The 23,062-nt window shown below is 27.5% G+C and overlaps 1 protein-coding gene across 1 annotated transcript in view; it reads right to left on the bottom strand.

Moving 5' to 3' along the window:
* Positions 1–16,243, bottom strand: part of LOC129959046 (adipokinetic hormone/corazonin-related peptide receptor variant I-like) — a 101,581-nt gene extending 85,338 nt beyond the window's left edge. The window contains exon 1 of the mRNA XM_056071836.1: positions 15,728–16,243. Within this exon, the coding sequence (XP_055927811.1) occupies positions 15,728–16,243 (516 nt within the window). The remainder of the gene's footprint in view (positions 1–15,727) is intronic.
* Between the last annotated feature and the right edge of the window lie 6,819 nt (positions 16,244–23,062).

Raw genomic sequence — 23,062 nt, forward strand, 5'->3', positions numbered from 1 at the left:
AATATGAATAATTTGTTGTTGTGAGATTAACATTTTCGACCGAGTACGTACATTGGCCTTTCAACTCAAATAGGTTATAAGTGATTTAAGGCTAAAATTTTCATTTTCTTCTAACTATTTCACTACTAAATAATTTTAATAATTTATAGCAGACCCATTATGGCGTCATAATGAGAAATTTTTGCATTTAAAGTTTATTAAATAGTCTTAATTCTTTACAATAAAATTACAGAAGGACTTTCAATTCCTAATTTTGATTTTTAAAAATTCAAATATTAGATCATTTGCTGAAAAGTTGTTAATTAGTTGTATTCTATTTTCTCGATTTTAATCTCATATAGTGACTAAAAATATATATCATATATCCTTAAATATTATGGAAATAGATCTGGAAATGGCATTGGAGTTACAAATAATGTATCCACATTTGTTTTTTAGGGCAGTGAAATTTTTTTTTGTATCAACTATTTATCATTTCATTAAAAGGGATGAAAGAGAATTTAAAAAGGCAAAGAACATTTTTCTACCATACATTCCGTTTCACGATTGAATGACTAATAATATCTGCTAGCTTACCAATTCTTTTAAACAACAATCATGTGTTTCTGAAAGAACTACTTTTCATGACATATCATGATGGAAATCTTCATTTCTTAGATTGAAATATTTTGCCTTGTCTGAGAACTAGAAATAATAACATTGTTGTTTATAATAGTGTTCTTCTATACTGTTACTTTTTGTTATAGTTTATCAAAAAAGGAATTTTGATTTATATGCGATGGCTTCCAGAAGAATATGTTAAAACCTTCCCTTGAAGCTACAAGATCGATCTGAAAAGTTCGAATCTCGTGTCAAATTTTCAAAGAGTTCTTTCTTAATCCTTCTTAGCTATTTCTAACAATGGAGGATTTTCGACTACACAGTCTAGGCATCTGCCTAGGGCCACTAGTTTGAGAAGAACAGCAATCAGATAGAATAAAATCTCAATTTTTTCAGCCCTAGTTCTATTTTTCTGTGCAAAAAGTACGAATTCTTTTAATTAAAAAGCATCACGTATACATTTATATTTTAACAAGAATAATTGATTAAATTCAGGTGAATTTCATAACGTTTATCAGTTATTACAGTAATTATGAAAATGGAATATATATTAACGTATTATGTATATTAATATTTTATCAAGAATATTTGATCAAATTCGGGTGAGATTCATAACGTTTGTCAGTTATTTCAATAATTATGAAATATATATTAACATATTATGCATATTAATATTTTACCAAGAAAGTTTGATCAAGTTATAGTGAGATTTATAACGTCTGTCAGTTATTACAATAATTATAAAATATATATTAACATATTATGTATATTAATATTTTACCAAGAATGTTTGGTCAAGTTATGGTGACATTTATAATGTCTGTCAGTTATTACAATAATTATGAAAATGGAATATTTATTAACATATTATGTATATTAACATTTTACCAAGAATATTTGGTCAAATTCGGGTGAGATTCATACGTCTGTCAGTTATTTCAATAATTATGAAATATATATTAACATATTATGTATGTTAATATTTTACCAAGAAAGTTTGATCAAGTTATGGTGAGATTCATAACGTCTGTCAGTTATTACAATAATTATGAAAATGGAATATATATTAACATATTATGTATATCAATATTTTACCAAGAATATTTGATCAAGTTATTGTGAGATTTATAACGTCTGTCAGTTATTACAATAATTATAAAATATATATTAACATATTATGTATATTAATATTTTACCAAGAATGTTTGGTCAAGTTATGGTGACATTTATAATGTCTGTCAGTTATTACAATAATTATGAAAATGGAATATTTATTAACATATTATGTATATTAACATTTTACCAAGAATATTTGATCAAATTCGGGTGAGATTCATAAGGTTTTTCAGTTATTGCAATAATCATTAAAGTAGAAATTTATAATCATGAAAATAGAAATTTATTTCAATAACGTTTTATTAACTGTTTTTCTTGTAAATTAATATTCTCATTTATTATTAACGTTATTGTTTCAAAAAACGTTTTAATAAAAAGATTAAACTAACGAGAAGAAATGAGCCACATATTTTCTTTCAGTTCAGTTTCATCAATATGTAAAGAAAAATCGATTCGCACTGCTTGAGAAATTACCTATAGAAGATGGGAAGCCTTACATTAAATCATTTGCTCCTAAACTGTCGCAGAATCTACGGACAACTTTCGTGGAATGAACGAATTATCTCTTTCCTAGAAGTTGGGAAATCTTTGTTGATGTAAGAACCGGGATTTCATGCTTCCATTTCTGAGTAAATTAGATTAAATATAATTCGATTACAAAATTTCTTAAGCATGTTTCCAAAAGTCAATTAATTTTGATCCAGAATTTGACGAGAGTGTATAATACATTAATGGCATATTCATTAACTTTTGTTTCAAAATTGTATATATTTGCTAATACATTTGGAAAGAGGGAACCCAGATAAAAGGATGAGATACTTCCTGTATATTGATAAGTTCTCACTTTCTTGTAAAGCACACCAATGTCGTGGTATCGAAATACCTCCACTTCAATGATGAGACTTATACCTTACAGGTACAAATCCAAAAACATATGCATTTATTAAACCTTGACATTCTGTCCTGTATACATTAAAAGGATAGTATTTTTTGTGAAGTTTTCATATTATATCTCTTTAACCACTTAGCAGTCAATATTTGATATGTGTACTTATTGTCATGTTAATATTCCAATTTAGTAATATTAAAGAGTACGGCAAGTTTTAATAAAGATTTCATATAATTAAATTAACTAAATATATTTTTTTAATTTTCAGATATTAGCAATGGAACAATGTAATTAGCGAAAAAATTATATAAATAATTTTATTCGTTATATAGACTATCCATTACCATAGCTAATTTTCATTCTATTAGAAACAAATATGTATCCTCAATTGAATGTAAATTTTATATAGTTTGAGACAATAATAATATTGCTAGAATAAATTACTAAATTGAAGTTTTTCTGCATTTAGTTTCCATAACGTATTTGATCACATTTTTTTTTATCATCTTAACAGCATAAACAAAATAAAAACAATAACTAAAATGCCTTTTTTATGCTCCTAGTATTGCTCGAGATTTGATGTTGGGCCGCTTTGAGTTAGTGCCGCCGATTGATTGACGTACCTTCTTAGTTGAAATGGGTTAAATGATCTTATTTCGTAATATTTTAATTATAATATTACTCATAATTAATACTAATAATTAATAATATTAATAATAATTCATAATTAAAATAATGATAATATTTAAACTGATGTAACTAGATCACTTTGATTGCAAAAGAGAAAAGATGCTTATATGAACTTTAAAATTACGAGCATATTATTTTTGCTCAAAGGATAGAGAAAATATATTAGTCATAAAAGATTTTAGATTGATTTCGAACAGATACAAAAAAGTTCAAGATACAAAAACTTAGTTCTAGTTTTCAAGTTAGATTACTTTTACTATTGTATAAAGACACCACAAATAAATTTTCTATTTCTAATTATAAATTTGTTTGAATCTTTTTTTTTAAATTTTTATTTATAAAATGCAATTTTTTTTCCATAGATGTATTTTCTTATTTCCTTCATTTTGCAAATTATTAAATATTATTCTAATTTTTTTTACTCTAGAATTGAAATCTTTTTATTGTATGAGAAATTAAAAAAATGTAATAATAACTATTTGATACAATGTATTATAATTTTTGAGAAAATTTAATTTAAACTGAAGAAAATCGAACATTCAACTCAAAAAATTTCAAAGAAAATTTTAAAAATGAATTGAAGCAATTAAACAAATTAATTTTAGAAGAATAAGTTTATCTTTATATAAAAAATGAAAATATGTTTATCTTGTATTTTGATAAGATGAACAGTGTAAGATGAGATGTTTAAATACTTATTATAATAACAACATTTTTTTAAATACACTTGTTAAGCCGAATTTTTTTATTTTAATTGTTTTCGACATTTTCGTTTTTAATTTATGAATCAGTTTTTTAAATAATAAGAATTTTTATACACACATTTTTCATATTTTCAAACATGTGGTAGGGAATCAAAATTAATTGAAATAATCAATTAATCGAAAATTTTGTTTTAAAACATTATCTTTATAAATTGTCGTTGAAAATACGCAAAAATAAAAAAAAAAATAATGATAATAAAAGCATTAACACAACAGAAAATGAGTAAAATTCTTTACAAAAATGTCATCTTTTCAAAATGAAATGAGCCAAGAAAAGAATAAAAAATGGTTTATAATTTCAAATTCTAAGCATTTTCTTCTTCTTTGTTTTTATACTCTGTATATTTAGAAGATGGTAGCTGCAGTCGTAATTTCAATAAAAAAAATCATGCAAACGATTCTTTCAAACGATGATTATCTTTTTAAAATGAAAATATCATCTCTAGTTCTGATAATTCCTGTTTTTAAATTTAAAAAAAATGAATAAATGAAAAGCTTTAATATCATTATCCGAAATAAAATAAATCAAACGTACAGAAACAACACTTAAATTTCTCACAGATTTTTCTTTCCATAAAGGAAACTCCATTAATCAAGTAGCTACTCTTATGGATCGATAAATTCAACGAAAAGAATCACAGCTCTTTATTTACAAAGAATTAAACTTTCTCCGATGCTTTTGGTAATACATTTTGTAAATAAATAATATATCTACTCTGTATAAAGCAAGGGAAAAGTGCGTTGGAAGAGATATAAATATTGACTGGATAAATTTTTCAATAATCATGTTGAACGAGAAACCTTTTGTATAAAAAATGAATAAAATATTTTACAGATTTTTAAATCTTTATGTACAAAGAAGAATTTTAAATGTTTTACACCCACACTCACACCCATATCGTATACGGTTTACAGGCAGACAGATAGACACACAAAAGCACGCACACAACCACACATATACCCTCTACACCCACCTTACATAAAAATCCTTTTCTTTTTATATATTTTTTATGAAATATAAAATGAAATGTATTAATATAGTATTTAGTATCGTATATAACAATATTGAATGAATTGCTATCGTATATAGCAATATATATCGTATATAGCAGGGTACAACCTCTCCAGTGGGATGTATACTCCATCGTTGGTACTACGTAGTCGACTCTACACCATTTCCGTACCCACCCCGGTGACGAGAATCAACTACCATGCCTTAAACTTCTCATCGTCAGGACTAAGATTCCACCCAGTGAGAGTACATAGCTATTTTGTTGAAATTTTAACTAATGAAAAATTAAGTTATTATATTATGCTGAAAAGTAGCTAAGATGCAGAAAACTGTAAGAAATATAAAGTTTAAAATATAAAAATAAATTTAAACTCAAAAATTTGTTTTATGATTAAGTTTGCTTTAATTATATTTAGATTTCTTATCTTTATCTAAGTACCGGCCTTGACATAGTTTTCACAGAGATGTAAGATACGAAAAAATAGTGAAATGATTCTCAGTAACCACAAGCCTCAGAATACGCATTTTATGTTTAATATTTCAAGAAGTTTAGAACATTCTTTAAGCGAAGACACTTACTGATATTTGCAAGAACATTCCGTAACGTATTGTTCGTTTCAGGATTCCTACACTAGCACTTTTAATCATTGACCCTTCGTCAAGGGGTGGTACACAGAAAGATGAGCGGTCATTAGGGCTCCTACCTCGAATAATCTGTGTTTACCCTAGCCCTAAATGTGAACAACCCCCTCTATTCAATTCTCTTTTCACCCTTTTCTTGACAAAATAAATTCTTTCTGACGCATGCGTAAAAGCGCAGAGGGTTTTAGAATACAATAAGGAACAGTATGTAGGTAAAATGTTGCTCTTCTACAGTTGCAAATCTAAAAAAAAAAATTCTAAAAATATATTTATTTGTTGCAAAAAAAAAAAGGCCTAAATTCTGACATTTTTTGATTTTTAAAACACATTGGGTTTATAAATAACATTATTTTAAGATTTTTTAAAATAATTTTTCTTCGGTATTAAATTTTGAGTATAATTAAATGTTATAAAGGGAAAGTAAGAATAGTATTTTATTAACTTAAAAATAACAAGAAGAATAGTATTTTATTAACTTAAAAGAAAATATGAACAATTTTATTATATTATTTATCTGAAAGTGCCTTTGAATATATCTTTTTATTATAATTGGAACTCTGCTTTTCAAAATAATGATAGTTTTAGGTTAATTAAGAGGTTTTGTGTATGATGTCATAAAAGGATTTCAAAGAATTTTAATTATAAATCTTGTACTATTTCAAAAATGTTCTTTTTTAATCAGCTTTAAAGTAAAATACAAAGTGAAATAAAAAAAAATACATATCTAATAAAGTTATAGCTATATTTTCATAATTTGATTGGAGTACAATTATATCGAAAAATTAAAAACTGCATTACAAGAGCTCTATTCATTTTAGCGAATGAAAAAAAAATATTTCTGCTGAAGTTCCATAATGAATAGAGCTGCTTCCAACAATTTATTTGGTTTCACATCAGATCTTTGAGTAATATTTTTTTTTCAAATGAAAATACTACTGAATAAAATTACTAGAGCGAAAATGACTTTTTTTTTAATGTAATAAATAGATCAATGTTAATAAATGTTTGACCTTCAAAATTTAATTGAAAACAAGGATAGTGTTTGTAGAAGTGTGAGAATTTAGTCAGGGAAGATTTTTTTTCATTCAGTATAAAGAAGATTCATTATTTTTACGCGAAAAAAGTTAGATAACAAGTAGTTTGAATTCTATTTATTTTTGAAGATTCGTATTTTTTTAAAAAAAGAGTAACTAGAGCTATCAATTCCACATGTAAATAAAAGTTTTACTAGTTGGAACTTGGTAATAAGAAAACTAAGACTACGTAGATCTTAAGAAATTAAAAGAATAATAAAAAATAAAAACTACATTTTTTATTTCTTTGGCATTTGACTAGATGGAACATTATGGGAAAATAGCAGGGAAATAGGGGTAGCAGAAGAATTAGTTCAATTTTTCAATTTATTTAAGTTTTAGTTATATAAAACAAATCATTGTAATAATTCTAAGTTTTAAAGGAATTAGGGAACAGTTTAAAGTTAAAATTGATTCCAAATTTTAGGTCTGCTTCTATAAATTTGAAAAGTAAAAGAAAAAGTTGCTCAAGAATTATTTGAGAATTTTGGCAGAATTAAATAAATTTCATGAACATGATTTCCTATAATTTTTACAAACATTGAATTGAATTGTTTTCCAAGAATGTTTTGATAGAATCTAAAAGAGTTATCTATCTTTTAAAAATTAACGTCATAATTATAAAAGAAATTTTTTAAAGAGTTTTATAAAATGTAATATTTAAATATTTTGTTCCAAATAAACAAGAAGAAATGGAATATAAAGATGGCATCTGACAACTGACAAATACTGTCTTTAAATACAAAAGAAAGTCATCTTCATTGTAGATATAAGTATGCACAAAGAACATTTGAATTTATACAATTGTGGTATATTATACACGAAAAATATTTGAATTTTTATGATTGTAGAATATTATGTACGGAGAGTATTTGAATCTTTACGATTGTAAAATATTATGCACGAGAAATATTTGAATATCTACGATTGTAGAATGTTATGTACTGAGAACATTTTAATCCTTAAGATTATAGAATGTTATACACGAAGAAAATTTGAATACTTACAATTGTAGAATGTTATGCACTAAGAACATATTAATCCTTAAGATTATAGAATGTTATACACGAAGAGAATTTTAATACTTACGATTGTAGAATGTTATGCATTAAGAACATTTTAATTCTTATGATTATAGAATGTTATACACGAAGAGAATTTTAATGCTACGATTGTAGAATGTTATGTACTAAGAACATTTTAATCCTAAAAATTATAGAATGTTATATATGAAGAAAATTTGAATACCTACGATTGTAGAATGTTATGTACTAAGAACATTTTAATCCTAAAAATTATAGAATGTTATATATGAAGAAAATTTGAATACCTACGATTGTAGAATGTTATGCACAATTCCTTAATCCTTAAGATTATAGAATGTTATACACGAAGATATTTTAATCCTTACGATTGCAGAATATAAGTCCAATTCTGATGAGCATTTCTTTAACCTGAGAACAGCAGATAAATATGGAACAGGGAAAAAGGGATGTTATTAATTTTCTAAAGCTCACTCCATATTTTTTAAAGAATTATTTTAATTGTCTGACTTGGAGAACATAAAAGATTGATCTAAAGAGAATAGGGAATCAAGTCCAAACAATCTGAAAAAAAATACAATGTAGAAGAGGTGGAATCATATTGGGTCTGGAATCTCTTTGAATGGCTACAGTGATTGTCCCTATTGCAAAAATTAGATCTTTAAATCATACGTAAGATCTATGCCAGTGGTAGTGGTAATTTCATGCTAATGGATCAAAATGCCTACATTCATCGCACCCTATTTGTAAATAAATATTCAACGGAAAAAGATTTCGAAAGATGATGATATAAGTTTCTTGATCAATTCGATATCTCTTAATGAGCATTTTTGGGATTACTTAATACTACCAATACTGCTATTGGTTGTTCAAAATTCTCATCAAGAAACTCTACCTCAGCCTAAATGCACCCTATACGGTCTTTCTCTTCAATTTGGTTGACAGACAACGTAATCGTGGAAAAGAAATTATTGCATTTCAGATTGAAAAGGACATATCTTTTTGACTAACATTTATTCAGTAAAAATTCCTTTTCCAAATTTTTGCATTAAGGAATTATTTGCAATAAGACAGCTATGATTTTACAATTCATATCTTGTTTTTAAAGAGTAATTTTTGCTTGCGAATTGTCTAATAAATAATGCCTCCAAATAACATCCTCTTTTATTAATCTGTTTGTAAATTAGACCTAGAAAACAAGTTCATTAATTTTTGAAGGGTAATGTTATTAAAGTATGAGGATAAATTTCTGATCAATCGATGCAAAAGATATAAAATCAAATTTTAATTATAGTGATCTATTAAATTATGATAAAACCTCTGAAAATATTTAAATAGTTAATTATCATCAAACAATGCACAAAATTTCAAAACACAAGCACATCCCGAAGTCAGTGAGAAATTTATTTCAAATTCTCTTTTTTACAATCATGAAATACTTTAAGTTAATAAAACTGTGTGGAAATATAATCGAATTAAAGAAATAATCCATTTCATATCATCACAGATTTCGTTTTAAATAAAACGCAGAGGTATTTATGTGGGAAGAAACTAATTAAACTTATTGATATTTGAATTTAAATATTTATAAATGGTATATTTTTAGAATACTATTTGATAAAAATGTTCTTTCATTAATGTAAATACATTTTTATTATAGTTTACTTTTAAGAATTTTTAAAACGTTATATGTCTTAAATAGCTCTCCCATATATAATTAAAGTGAAAAAAGGAATTAAAGAGGGTATAGAAAAATAAATTAGGATGGAAAGGATGATATTTTCTTTTCATTATAAAAAAATATAAATTAATTGAATATCTCAAATGCAAATTTGTTTTAAAAATATAAAATTGAATTCGATTAATGGAACCAATTACTTTTCTATATATTTTTATTCAGAAAATTTAAATAATTAAAAAAAGGAAATAATGTGAATTCCGTAAGGATTTTTACATTAAAACAAATTTATATTATGAATGTTTGATGTGTTTTTTAAGGTTGTAAAAGAATTTATAGTTTTAATGATTTCAGCTGCAAATAGCGAGTATAATGCAAAACAATATAACTTTCAGGAAATTCGGATATTTCTTTTCAGGCTTAAATCATCTTGTGCTAAGATAAACTAAATTCAAGATAATTCGGTAAATTAATTTAAAATGTCAAGAATTTTATTACTTTTAATTAATGATCTGTAAAAATCGGATGAAAATATATTGTCGTTGACTTAAAATTTTTAAAATTAACATTTTTATACTATAAAAATTATTTATAATTCTTTGAGTTAATTTTTGCATGTATCACATTTTTATTAAAGATTTAGTTTTAGTTTAGTTATATTAACGTCTCGTTGTAAAGCAACATAGGGGCTATTTTGGGACGGATCTCGTAATTTTGAACCGTGGTCAAATGACGAGGACGACACCTGAGCTGGTACCCCCCTCTCCACACTGCACTACATCACCAGGAGGACATTTGGTCTGGACGGATTTAATGTGCAACAGACCCCTTTACACGACGATTCTTCAGGTGAAAAAGGGTCACGAACCTGAAACCCTACGGCTCACTAGCCGAGAACTTGCCACCAGCCTTCCTTTTTATTAAAGAAGAAATGTACTTAAAATTATTTATTTGATTGTCTTTGTTTCTAACTATCATTTTATATCATAATTTACATTACAATAATATTTTTAAAATGTAAGTATGTGAATTTATCTATATTTTATCTATATATTTATCTAAATATTTTTGGGCTACTAATGCTCATTGATTTTTTTTTTAATTAGTAGATCCAATGTGCAAAATTTTTTGTTTCATACTTCCTGACATTAGAAGGAATGTGAGAAAAGTTTATTGGATGGATACGTTTGTTGTTTCTTTTTTCCCTCAACCAAATTAAAAGTGAATGTACCATCGTCTATTGGCAAACCTCTAAAAATTTGTGCCTCCGAATCGTATCAATCATAATTATTTTAAATTGTCGGTAATTCTATAGAAATTTGAAGCAAATTTCATTCAGACATATCTGTAAAGCCATATTGAATACTAATTTTAATCGATTTAGTGTCGTGTCATTTAAAGAAATATAAGATAAGGATAAATAAAGATAATAACTATTTCATGCGGAGTTGAAATATTATTTTTTGAAAATGGAATCACTTAGGAAATCAAATTTAACTTTGATAAACATAATAGAGATTTCAAACATTTGATTTAAATAGTTTATAAGAGATTTGTAAATTTCCGGAATGGTCATATAAGCATATAGGACGTCGAACGTCCTGGTAGCGCTTAAAGTTTCTACAAAAAGAAACACTGGTAGATTTAGGAATTGATATGGAGATGCATATATCAGCAAAAACTAAGGAAACCTTATATCATATCTTCTATAAAATATTTTTCAAGAAATTCACTATTTTAGGCATAACAAGATGGATACCAAAAATAATCAGAATGTATCCAAAAAGGTGATACTTAAAAAGTGATTTCTATAAAATACAGAAAAACTTTTTTTTTCCATCAATGGCTGAAACTGAAATCAATATTCTCATCTTTAGATAAAGAAGCAACCATAACTATGAATTGGTTTTTAATAATAGAATAACTATGACTTTTTTGGCTTCTAATAATCGAATAACTATGACGTTTTTGGCTTCTAATAATCGAATAACTATGATTTTTTTAATAATTGAATAACTATGACTTCTTTAATGATTGAAGAACTATGACTTTTTTTAGTAATAGAGTGACTACGATTTTTTACAGCAATGTGTGAAGCTTCAATTAATCACTCTCATCTTCAGGTAAAAAAAATCATAACTATGAATAGGCTTTTAATAATTGAATAGCTATGACTTTTTTGGCTTTTGATAATTGGACAACTATGACTTTTTTTTATAGAAACGGGTGAAACTTGAATTTATTACTCTCTTCTTCAGATAAAGAAACAATCATAAATATGAATTGGTTTTTAATAATCTAATAACTATGACTTTTTTGGCTTTTAATAACAGAAAGAACCACTATGACTTTTTTGGTTTTTAATATTAGAAAGAACCACTATGACTTTTTTGGCTTTTAATAACAGAAAGAACCACTATGACTTTTTTTAATAATCGAATAATTATGACTTTTTTAAATAATTGAATAATTGTGATTTTTTTTACAGAAATGGACGAAAATTGTATTTAACACTCTGATCTTCAGATAAAGAAACAATCATAGCTATGAATTGGCTTTTATTAATCAAATAACTATGACTTTTTTCCTTACAGAAACGGGAGAAAGTTGAATTCAACACTAGCATCTTCAAATAAACAAACAATCATAATTATGAATTCGCTTTTAATAATTGAATAAATATGATTTTTTTTTTAGTTTTAATAATCGAATAACTATGCCTTTTTTTAATAATCGAATAACTATGCCTTTTTTTAATAATCGAATAACTATAAGCTTTTTAGATTTTAATAATCGAATAACACAGACTTCTTTGGTTTTTTAATAATCGAATAATTATGAGTTTTTCCGATTTTAATAATCGAATAACACTGACTTTTTGGGTTTTTAATAATCAAATAACTATGAGTTTTTCCGATTTTAATAATCGAATAACACTGACTTCTTTGGTTTTTAATAATCGAATAACTCTGGCTTTTTTTTTGGCTTTTATTAATCGAATAACTATGACTTTTTCTTTTTTACTGAAATGGTTGAAACTTGAATTCAACAATTTCATCTTCAAATAAAGAAATGTTCATAGGTATGATTTGGCTTTTAATAATTGAATAACTACGACGTTTTTAAATAATCGAATAATTATGACTTTTTTGCGGAAATGAGTGGAATGTGAATTCAACACTCTCATCTTCAGATAAAAAAGCAATCATAATTATGAATTGGCTTTTATTAACCGAATAACTATGACATTTTTATCTTTTAGTAACCGAATAACTATGTTTTTTTTTGTCTTTTAATAATCGAATAACTATGATATTTTTTTTTACCGAAATGAATGAAGATTGAATGAATTACTTTCATCTTCAGATAAAGAAACAATCATAACTATCAATGGAATCAAAGATTCTGTTACCCTTTTTTTTAGGAAAGAGGAAATAGTTTGTTAAGTAGAAAGATATTGCCTTAGTTTTCTGAGATGCTCAAAGAATAATTGAATATCCCCAGTGTTTAGGTATTCGATTAATCGATTACAGGGCAGATGTAATATGTTTTTCCGGATCATTTCAATAATCAAAAGAGAAGAAATAACTTCATTTAGTGAAAAAGGAAACTATTTAACCTCCAGTATGCCAGCTCACATACTTGCAATACTATTAACACAAATATACATTTACCCCTACAAGAAATATTTCACTCTTTTCTCCTAATTTAACTCTTTTTATTTATTAACTGTCCAGAAATGAAAAAAAGAGTTTAAAAGAGTTAGTTAATGAAATTACCCAAGAGCGATAAATTAATAACCCGTATATTTATCTGTTTTGAAAGGTTTTATAAATTGTATTTCGTGAATAGAATAAAATCACTGAAGTAGCATTATACAAAGTATACAAATTTCAAGGGAGATTATACTGAAAATTTAATATTGCTTATTACGAAAAGATTATATTTCACAACTTTTTACATAAAATTATCGAGCAACTTTGTAGATGAATAGATAAGTTTATTTTTGAATTATTGGCCTGAATGGGGCGAAGCATTGCTATTTTTTTCCATAGATGTTGATTGTAAATCTTAAACCGGTTACTCCGACCCTCCTAAAGGTAGACGAAAAAATCTGAATGACCGGACCGCCGCAACAGCAACATTGGCGGGAACTGTGGTTGAGTCCCAAGGCCATCACCGGCCACGGTACAACCTTTCCCTAAGGAAGTACGTACCGTCATCAAAGGGAGGCAAGTGACATCCACCTTTTGCTGTACCCACCAGGATGGCGAGAACCAACTTCCATGCCGGATGTTTCTCATCCTCAATTAAGAAGGATATCACCGGGGGGGGATAAATGTTGTTATTCAAATTTTAAGAGGAAGGAATTCTTTTAATTACTGAAATTAATTTTTTTACTAAACATAAAATTATCAACAACCGCAAATATTTTTCTAAAAATTTCTTTCGGTTTATTGAAGGAGTTTCCAATTTTTCACTTTTCATTTTAAGATGATAAATAGATTTCTTTTTTTTCTTAAATCGATGAAAAATTGTTATAATTTTTCTAAGCAGATAAATTTACTTCATCCAAAATTCTGTATTGAATTTCTGAAAACGCATATTTATAATAGCATATAAAGATAAAGTCGTTCACAATAATTTTGTGTTCTTTTAAGATACAAAGCATTATTTTTATTTTAATTACAAAGAAAGTTTTAAAATTTATATACTTCAAAAAATTCTTGGAATTACTGTGAAATTTTTAATAAGAATCATACATTTGTAATTAACGCTGAAATTTACCTCTTTTTTTATAGATATTTAGAATTTTATTTTCATTAGATTCAGTTTACATTCAGTCGAATTTAAAAGGAAAGTGTGTAACTGCACTTGCTTTGATTTCAAAGTGATTTTTAAATATTCAGTTTAAGACAATTTTCTTGAAAAAAGCGGATTAATAATTTAACAATTTAAAACAATGTAATTATAACTTGAATGTTTTATTTGAATTATGTTCATTTAATCTTCAGAGAATCTGTTTCAATACGCTCTTTAATTTTCAGATTCTTAGATAATCTTCAAATATTCTAGATTAGATAATCGCCATTCAAGTATAACATATTCACTAATAAACAAGCAAAAATATGTAAGGAATCGCCAAATTGTTTTGCGTTAATATTCCAGATTAGATAATCGTCATGCAAGCATAGTATATTCACTAATAATCAAACAAAAATAAGCAATGAATCTCTTGAATTATTTAGCACTAATATTCGAGATAAGATAATCGTCTCGTAAGTATAATACATTTCTTAATAACAAACAAAAATATATAATGAATTGCCAAATTGTTTTAAGTTATTAGTCCAGATTAGATAATCGTCATGCGAGCATAGTATATTCACTAATAATCAAACAAAAATGCATGATGAAGAAACTAAATTGTTTTGATTTAATATTTAGAATAATCTTCATACAAGCATAATATGTTCACTAATAATAATAATAAAAATATTGGCAATCAATTGTAAAATTCTTTTGCGTTAATATTCCAAATTAGATAATCGTCACTTAAGCATAGATTATTCACTAATAATAATAATAATAATAATAATAAATGTAACGAATCATCCATATTATTTTGTTAATATTCCAGATTAGATAATAGACCTGCCGGCGTCCAGGCATAGTGGTAGCGCGTCTTCTCCGTGATCTGTGCGTCTGGGGTTCCAGTCCAGGTTTGGGCATGGTTGTTATTCCGTTATTCTATCAGTGAGATATGGGAATGTGCCCTCCTGTAAAAAGTGGCTGTGCAAGCGAATGAGTGATGTGTAAGTGTGATGTGTACCCTTGGCCCTAGTTGGCTTTGCCATAAAATCAAGAGACGCTCCCTCACCGGCTTAATTTGCTGTCTTCGTAACAGCGGGCTTGTTCATGGCAATTGCCATAAGAAGCAACAACAACCGATGAAAGATCCAATCGAATAACAATGAACAATTATGAACAAATAAAAATATGTAATGAATTGCCAAGTTGTTTCGCGTAAATATACTAGATTAGATAATCATTAGGTAAACATAATATATTTACTAATAATCAAATAAAAATTTTTGAGTCACCGAATTGTTTTGTGTTAATATTCCAGATTGGATAATCGTCATGCAACCATGCTATATTCACTAATAATTAGATTAGATAATCGTCATGCAAAAATATATATTTTTATAATTCTTACTTGTGGTATGCTGCAGAGGAAGCTGCTTGCCCATGCGCAGCGCAACATGAATCTTACTCTTTCCTGGGCCACATTCACTTTCAGTGGATACACGATTGCCGTGAACCGATCGATGCTGATGCAGACGAGAACCTTGGACGATAAGTAAGGGCCGAAAGCCCTGAAGAACATCATGATTCTACACAAAAAGTCTCCAGCAACCCACTCTACCGTGATTCTCCAGCATATCTCCAGAGGTATCATCACACAGGTTACTATCAAATCCGCGATTGTCAAATGCATGATCATCTCTTCGATTCGGGATCTCCTGCGCCGCCCCCGAATGAGGCTGATAAACACCGGAACGTTTCCACAGGTGGCAAATAGAAACAAAAAGGTATAGATGATGGCTTCTACTCTTGATTCTTCTGTGAATTCTAGAAGATCTTCTATGGTTCGACTGTTGTTTGTCGCGTTCACGACGGACTCGTACTGTGAAGTGGAGGATGTAATGTTAATCTCTTTGAAGCCCGACATTGTTTTAGATTTCTATATCTAAGAATGGATTTTTTTCGTCTAAAGCAGCACTGTCCCAGGTATTAATTATATAGATAGGTTTTTTTCCTACCTAAATTCAGCACTGTCTTTCGTTTTTGCATCTTTATATAATATAGGAATATATATTTTCAATGTAAAGCAGCATTGTCCCAGGTATTAATTATATAAGGTAGGTTTTTCTATCTAAATCAGGCTTTGTCTTTAGGTTTTGCTACTTTATATATTATATATAGGAATATATATTTTCGTCATAAAGCAGCTTTGACTCGCTTTTTTTTTACAAAGAAGTACTTTGCCTTATTTTCTCTGGTTATTTTTACTTTTATAAAATTGACTTTTCTTTTTCTCTTTTCCGAAATGGAATTTTAATTAAAATTTAAAATTCAGCTCTTTCCTTTGTGATTTAAATTTTTTTCTGAATAAGATCAAGCAATGCTGCTTCTAAATTCTTCACTTTTCAAATCATGTTCATGCTTACGGATTGTGCTTTAACAGTGATGTAACTTCCATTCTCACCTACAAGAAAGAAAATGTTAAATTAATTTCAAAAATTCTGAATTAGCTATTATATCTATAGACTCAGGAATTTTTATAAGGAGGAAAAGATTGGGTGAGATTAAATACAAAAGTATACAAATAGTACAAAATAGTACTCTCTAAAACAATAATACAGTTGAATCGGTAGCTAAACAAGGGACAATGTAAAATCACTATTAAGGTTTTATGAAAAACCCGAGAGAATGGCCTCCAGAAATTTTATTTTATACTCTCTAACGCATTCTTCTTCTCCTCATCCTTGCATAAAATGGTGAATATTGAGCAAGGTCATCCCTTACATGAGAGTTGTAAACTTCTTAGCACAGAGAAAACTTCCGATACTTTTTTCATTATTAAAGCATACCATTTGGTAAAAAAAATTAAGAGCTTATTAGTGTTGTGGTGGATTGGATATGAGCGAGGATAGGATTGCGGTTCTCAGCCGAGTAACAAGACCACAAGACAAAAGCAGCTGCTCGTGTTTTGGTTGATTTTTTTAACGATTAATCTCTGAGATGCAGTTAATACAGAAGTATCTGAAAACTGTATATGTATTTTGAACAACTTTTTTCTGATAGATTGAAGCAAAAATTTGATATATAACTACAATACTAATCAGTAAATCACATTCCTAGTTTTATAATTATTGTATTTTTGAATTATTGCCTATATAAGCATGTAGAATATGGTCAAATCTAGATGGATTTTGTTTCAAATTTGATACCTGTCTTCATATTAGATATTAAATCCGTCTCCCAAATTTTATCCATTTATTGCCCTTCATTTTATATCTTCATTTATCATTTTATAACTTTTTTCGGTCAGCTAAACAGGCGAAATTCTTCTGAAAGAAGTTTGTTGAAAATTCGACAGAAATCAATACATTTAGAAAAGATTATATTCTAAATTTCATCCGTTTAGTTTAAAGAATTATTTATTACGTTCACAGCGTGACAGACATACAGACATAATTACAAGAACGTGTTTTTCGGTCTAAGGAAGTAAGGAAGTTTGAAACGTGGTGATTCGTCAATATCTGTTCGAATTTTTTGACTATTACAGGGCTTTTTATATTTACAATGCATAAAAGTAATATATATATATATATATATATATATATATATATATATATATATATATATATATATATATATATATATATATATATATATATATATATATATATATGTGTGTGTGTGTGTTTACTTATTGTGTATTTCAATCATTCTTTAGAATCTAAACATTTTATTCATGTAATCAAACCTAAATATATATAATTTCGCGAAAAGGTATAATTGTATATTTGTATGAAATGGACAGTTGAAACTGTGACAAAAAATAGATTATTGTATTTTCATTTTTATGCATGCTTTCGCGAATTGCTAGTGTAAAGCAAATAAGTAAAATAAATAATTGTTGATTCATGTTCAGAAATTGAATTGTTTATTTTATTAGAACAATTACAAAATAATTAAGAAATTATCAGTGTTTTATGAAATTACATTTTTGAAGTCTTTCTTTTTTCAATAAAGTAATGAAAATTTCATATACATATGAATAAATAAAAGTATATTAGATATTTATCTTCTATTTTTTAAGTTAACAGAAAATCATACTTATTTTCTGACATTTCAGTTTTGCTGTAAGTGAACACTTAATAGGTTGTATAATCATTATTCCTTTCTTAAAGAACTTGTTTCTATTTAAATCGTTTCTTTTACAAAAAAGAATATATTTGAAAAATGATGCAACCGCAAAACTGAAAGATGGAAGAGAAATAGTTTCCAATTTCTAACGTCGGAAACAACGTTCCCTTAGGGTAAAATGTATTTACCTGCCTTCTTTGTCGCTGTCACATTATTCAACTTTCGTAGCCAAATTATCTGACAGAGTCCATAACAATAACTCGCGGAATATGCGACATCGGTGGAGTCCTATTTGAAGCGAAACGGAGAACTTCAAAGATGTTAGACCTGGAAGAAAAAAGAAAATAACTGAAAACTGGAAGGGAAAAAAGATATCCATTTTACCAGCCTTATTTGAAAATTGTCTTTGAAAATATTAATGATTCCCTTATAGCATATGACAATGATGAAAAATGAATACTTGTTCAGACTTTCCATTATTGAGAAGACGGAAGAGATTACTAATGTGCGAAACCGAACTAAGCAGTACTTCATATATTTTATAGACATTGAAAATCATGAAATTTTAAACGAATATATACTAAAACCTATATATTTTTTATAATAGAAGATGACACAATGAAGGTATGAAAATTTTAAATCATTGCAGCAATATTTATAACATTGTAACAGTGTTACAATTATATTCGAATAAGGGTTACAAATAATATATTCGGGCATTTTATTATTATATATTTGTTAAAATTTTTGATTTAGATAAATACTGTTTTAACACTAACATATTGATAGTAGTACCTAACTTTTAATCAATTTTTAATACCTTAAGTTTTGTTAATTATATTTTCTTAAATTACAAGCCGGAATGCGAATACTGGGAACAATGTTCCTTCGCTTGTTGCCAAACTGTTTTCACGTAATTTATTTAATTAAAATGTAGGTTTATTCACTTGTTGCTAAACTATTTTCTCGTGATGATGGTGTCGTGTCCGCGTTACAACGGAAAGAGGGGTGCAGTAGCTTCTGAAGGTAAAGACCCCTGAGCACCTCAGGGCAGAAGTTTGACTTCTAGCTCATATGAAGATGACACTCACCCTCGCTTGCACAACCTCTTTTTATAGAGGAGCTCATTCAAATACCTCACAGATAGAGCACAGGGTAAAGAACAACCATGCCCGAATCAAGACGCTTAGATCATGGGAAAGACGCTCTACCCCTAGGCCAGGACGCCGGCACTGTTTTCTAGTAATTTATTTAATTAAAATGTATGTTCATTTACTTGTTGCGAAACTGTTTTCTCGGAATTTATTTAATTAAAATGTATGTTCATTTACTTGGTGCCGAACTGTTTTCTCGTAATTTATTTAATTAAATTATTTGTTCATTTACTTCTTGCCAAACTGTTTTCTCGTAATTTATTTAAGTATAATGTATGTTCATTTACTTGATGGCAAACTGTTTTCTCGTAAATTATTTAATTAAAATATTTGTTGATTTACGTGTTGCCAAACTGTTTTCTTATAATTTATTTAACTATAATGTATGCTCATTCACTTGTTGCCAAACTGTTTTCTAGTAATTTGCTTAACTATAATATATATTCATTCACTTGTTGCTAAACTGTTTTCCCGTAATTTATTTAATTAAAAATATGGAACTAATTCTTAGTAATATTTATGTCAACTAATTAAAGACAAGGATTCTAAGAGAGTTAAGAATAAAAAAAGATACCATCATTACGGAAATGCACATATTTTGGAAACAACTGTAACCGTTTCATTCCCTCAATATGAGATGATTGTATTCTCCCTTTATACCAGATCAATCTTCTTCAGTTGATCTGCATCACTGATTTTGCTTTATTTGTTTATCGATTTTAGAGAAAAATGGAATGAAATGCTCCATTCAGAAACGATGCCTTCAAATTCAGTCGAAGTTATGAAATAATCATTTTAAAAGGCCAAAAATTGCACGGTGACATTTTGGGCTTTTATGTGCAAATAAAACGAACGCTCAACTATGGTGCTTTTCCAAAACCTTTTTCGTATATAACCATCAGACTAAAGTGCTTACTGTCTTTATTAATTGGATTCGTCTTTTAATTTTTCAAAAAATTATCGATATAAATTTAAAATTACTCTAATTGGGGACATACAGCACTAAATATTATTAAATAACTTCATCTCTTTTCCTAAGCTATAATAATTTGTGTGTCCAAATTAGAAAGCACTGTCTATTGAAGAAACTTCATTGAAATGTATATAATGCAGAATTAATCTTTAAGTGTCAATATTACCCCTTTCTAAGGCCGTGTAAAGTATGCTTCCCACCAAATTTATCAATCTTTGTATGAAATTATGTAGGTTGGCATCAGTTCTGATAAATTTTTTTAGTAAGTCAGAAACTTAGATGCTTCAGTTCTTTATCTCAGATAAAATGATGTTTTTTGATTTATTACTTAATTATTAATGAACCAAATTAATTAATTAATCAACTTAAACTTATCTAATAAGCTAAATAAATCTCTTTTCTTATTCTAATTTCAAGCCTAAAAATATTTTAACATAATATGACTAGAAAAAAAAATGGCCCTTTAAAGGGTTAAACTTTGAAATAATTCAAATATGTTCTTTTAATATTTTTAAGCTTCAACTATTTTATATTATCAATAGATAATTTATCTATTTTTTCATGTATGATCATTCTAAGCTCTGAATAATAATTGGAATTATTAGCAAATTCATCGTTAGCAAAAAAATTGATTTAGAGAATATAAGTTTCCTTTATTCAGCTTTTAGTACGAAAGGTTTAGTTTAGTTAATTAACGCTCCAATTTTTTAACGCAACACTATGGCTATTTTGGGACTGACCTCGTAATTTCAAACTACGGTTAGTTGCGAGGACTGCAACAGAGCTGGTATCACCTCCCCTAACTTTTCCGCTACACTATCGACAGGGGATTTGGCCCTTCCAGATTTAGCATGCACCAGACCCGCTTACACAACGGTTCTTCGATAGAATCTGGTCTTGAACCTTAAACCCTCCTGCTCCGAAACCGAGACTTTACCACTAGGCCACCGCAGCCCTTTAAACCGAAAAGACACCAGTTTTAAAACCAAAATGATATTACGTTAGTTGTTTTCAATTTAACCCTTAACTGGGGACGTGCGGTCTGTGAGACCGCTAGCGATGGATTTTTTTATCACCCCTATTCTATTTTTAGCTCAATTGAATGGATTGAACCTGTAGCTTCCTGTTTTGTGACCTTCAATATACGTGCACTTTTCAACCGATTTCAGCAGATGCTTTTTAAAATAATTCAGTTATTTCTTTAAGCGCGGTCTTTAAGACCGCATCTCCCTATTAGCGTCCCAATGATAAACAAGGCTTAGCAGATAGCGCTAAAACTTGGGGCCGGATATATCATCCAGTTTACTGATCCTATTATGAAGCAGTGCTCCAGACACTTTTAAATGAATCAGAAAATGATTTTGGTGATAAGGATAATTGTACAAAAGAGTTTTTCGATGAAACTGATTTTGATATGTATGTTCAAACATAATTAATTTTTCTAATGATAATGCATTTTGAAAAATTTATAAAATATATTAATATACCATGATATATGTATACAGAATTTATAGGTTGATTTTTACACTAGTTCTTAAACTGTATATTTAAAATGCCCTAGAAAACCGTGCTATGAAAGTCACACAAGCCGATAAAAAAAGGGCCAATTTTACCCATTGTCATTTTTTTTATTTTTCATATAATTATTGAATTTTACATTATATTGTCTTCTATATACCTTCATATACGGTAAAAATAAATATGATTTAAAAAGTAAAAAGTAATATGTTTTTTCAAGAATATTATTTATTGTAACATGTAATTTGAGAAGAAAATGTATGCTCCAACGCATTTACTTTTTTCAATGACAATATATTTTGAAAAATTTCTAAAACATATCTATATATCAAGAAAAATATCTGCAAAATATATTGGCAGTTTTTCATACTAATACATTCATTAGAAAATAATTTAATTGGAGTCTAAATGAAATGCGGTCTCGTAGACCGCACCTCCCCAGTTAAGTCCTAAAATTTCACCTCCCCAGTTAAGGGTTAAAAAATAGTTATCTCTAAATTGATTTGCGTTTTGAGCTGTAAATATATTATATTCTAAGAAGGTTGTCTCATATTTCTTCAAACTTAAACAATCTGAGCTATTAATAATAATTAAAATTATTGCAAATATTTTGAAAATAAACTCATTTCATTTAGCATATCAAGTTTTTCTTTACCAAGCTTTTAATACGAAAAGACATCTATTTTAAGACCAAAAAATATTATGTTAATAGTTTTCTATTTAAAAAGATCGATAGCATAAAGTCGATATTTGCATAAGATTTGTGATTTAAAATCTAAATATATTGCATACTAAGAAATTATCTCTTATTTCTTCATGCTTAAACATCCTGAACCCTTAATAATAATTGAAATTATTGGTATATACTTCGAAAACAAACCATTGGATTCAGCATATCAGATTTCTCTTTACTAAGCTTTAGACAAGAAAATGTCACAGTCTACCAAAAAAGTATTATATCAATAGTTTT

This window comes from Argiope bruennichi, chromosome 2 (assembly GCF_947563725.1).
Source record: "Argiope bruennichi chromosome 2, qqArgBrue1.1, whole genome shotgun sequence".
Taxonomy (NCBI): domain Eukaryota; kingdom Metazoa; phylum Arthropoda; class Arachnida; order Araneae; family Araneidae; genus Argiope; species Argiope bruennichi.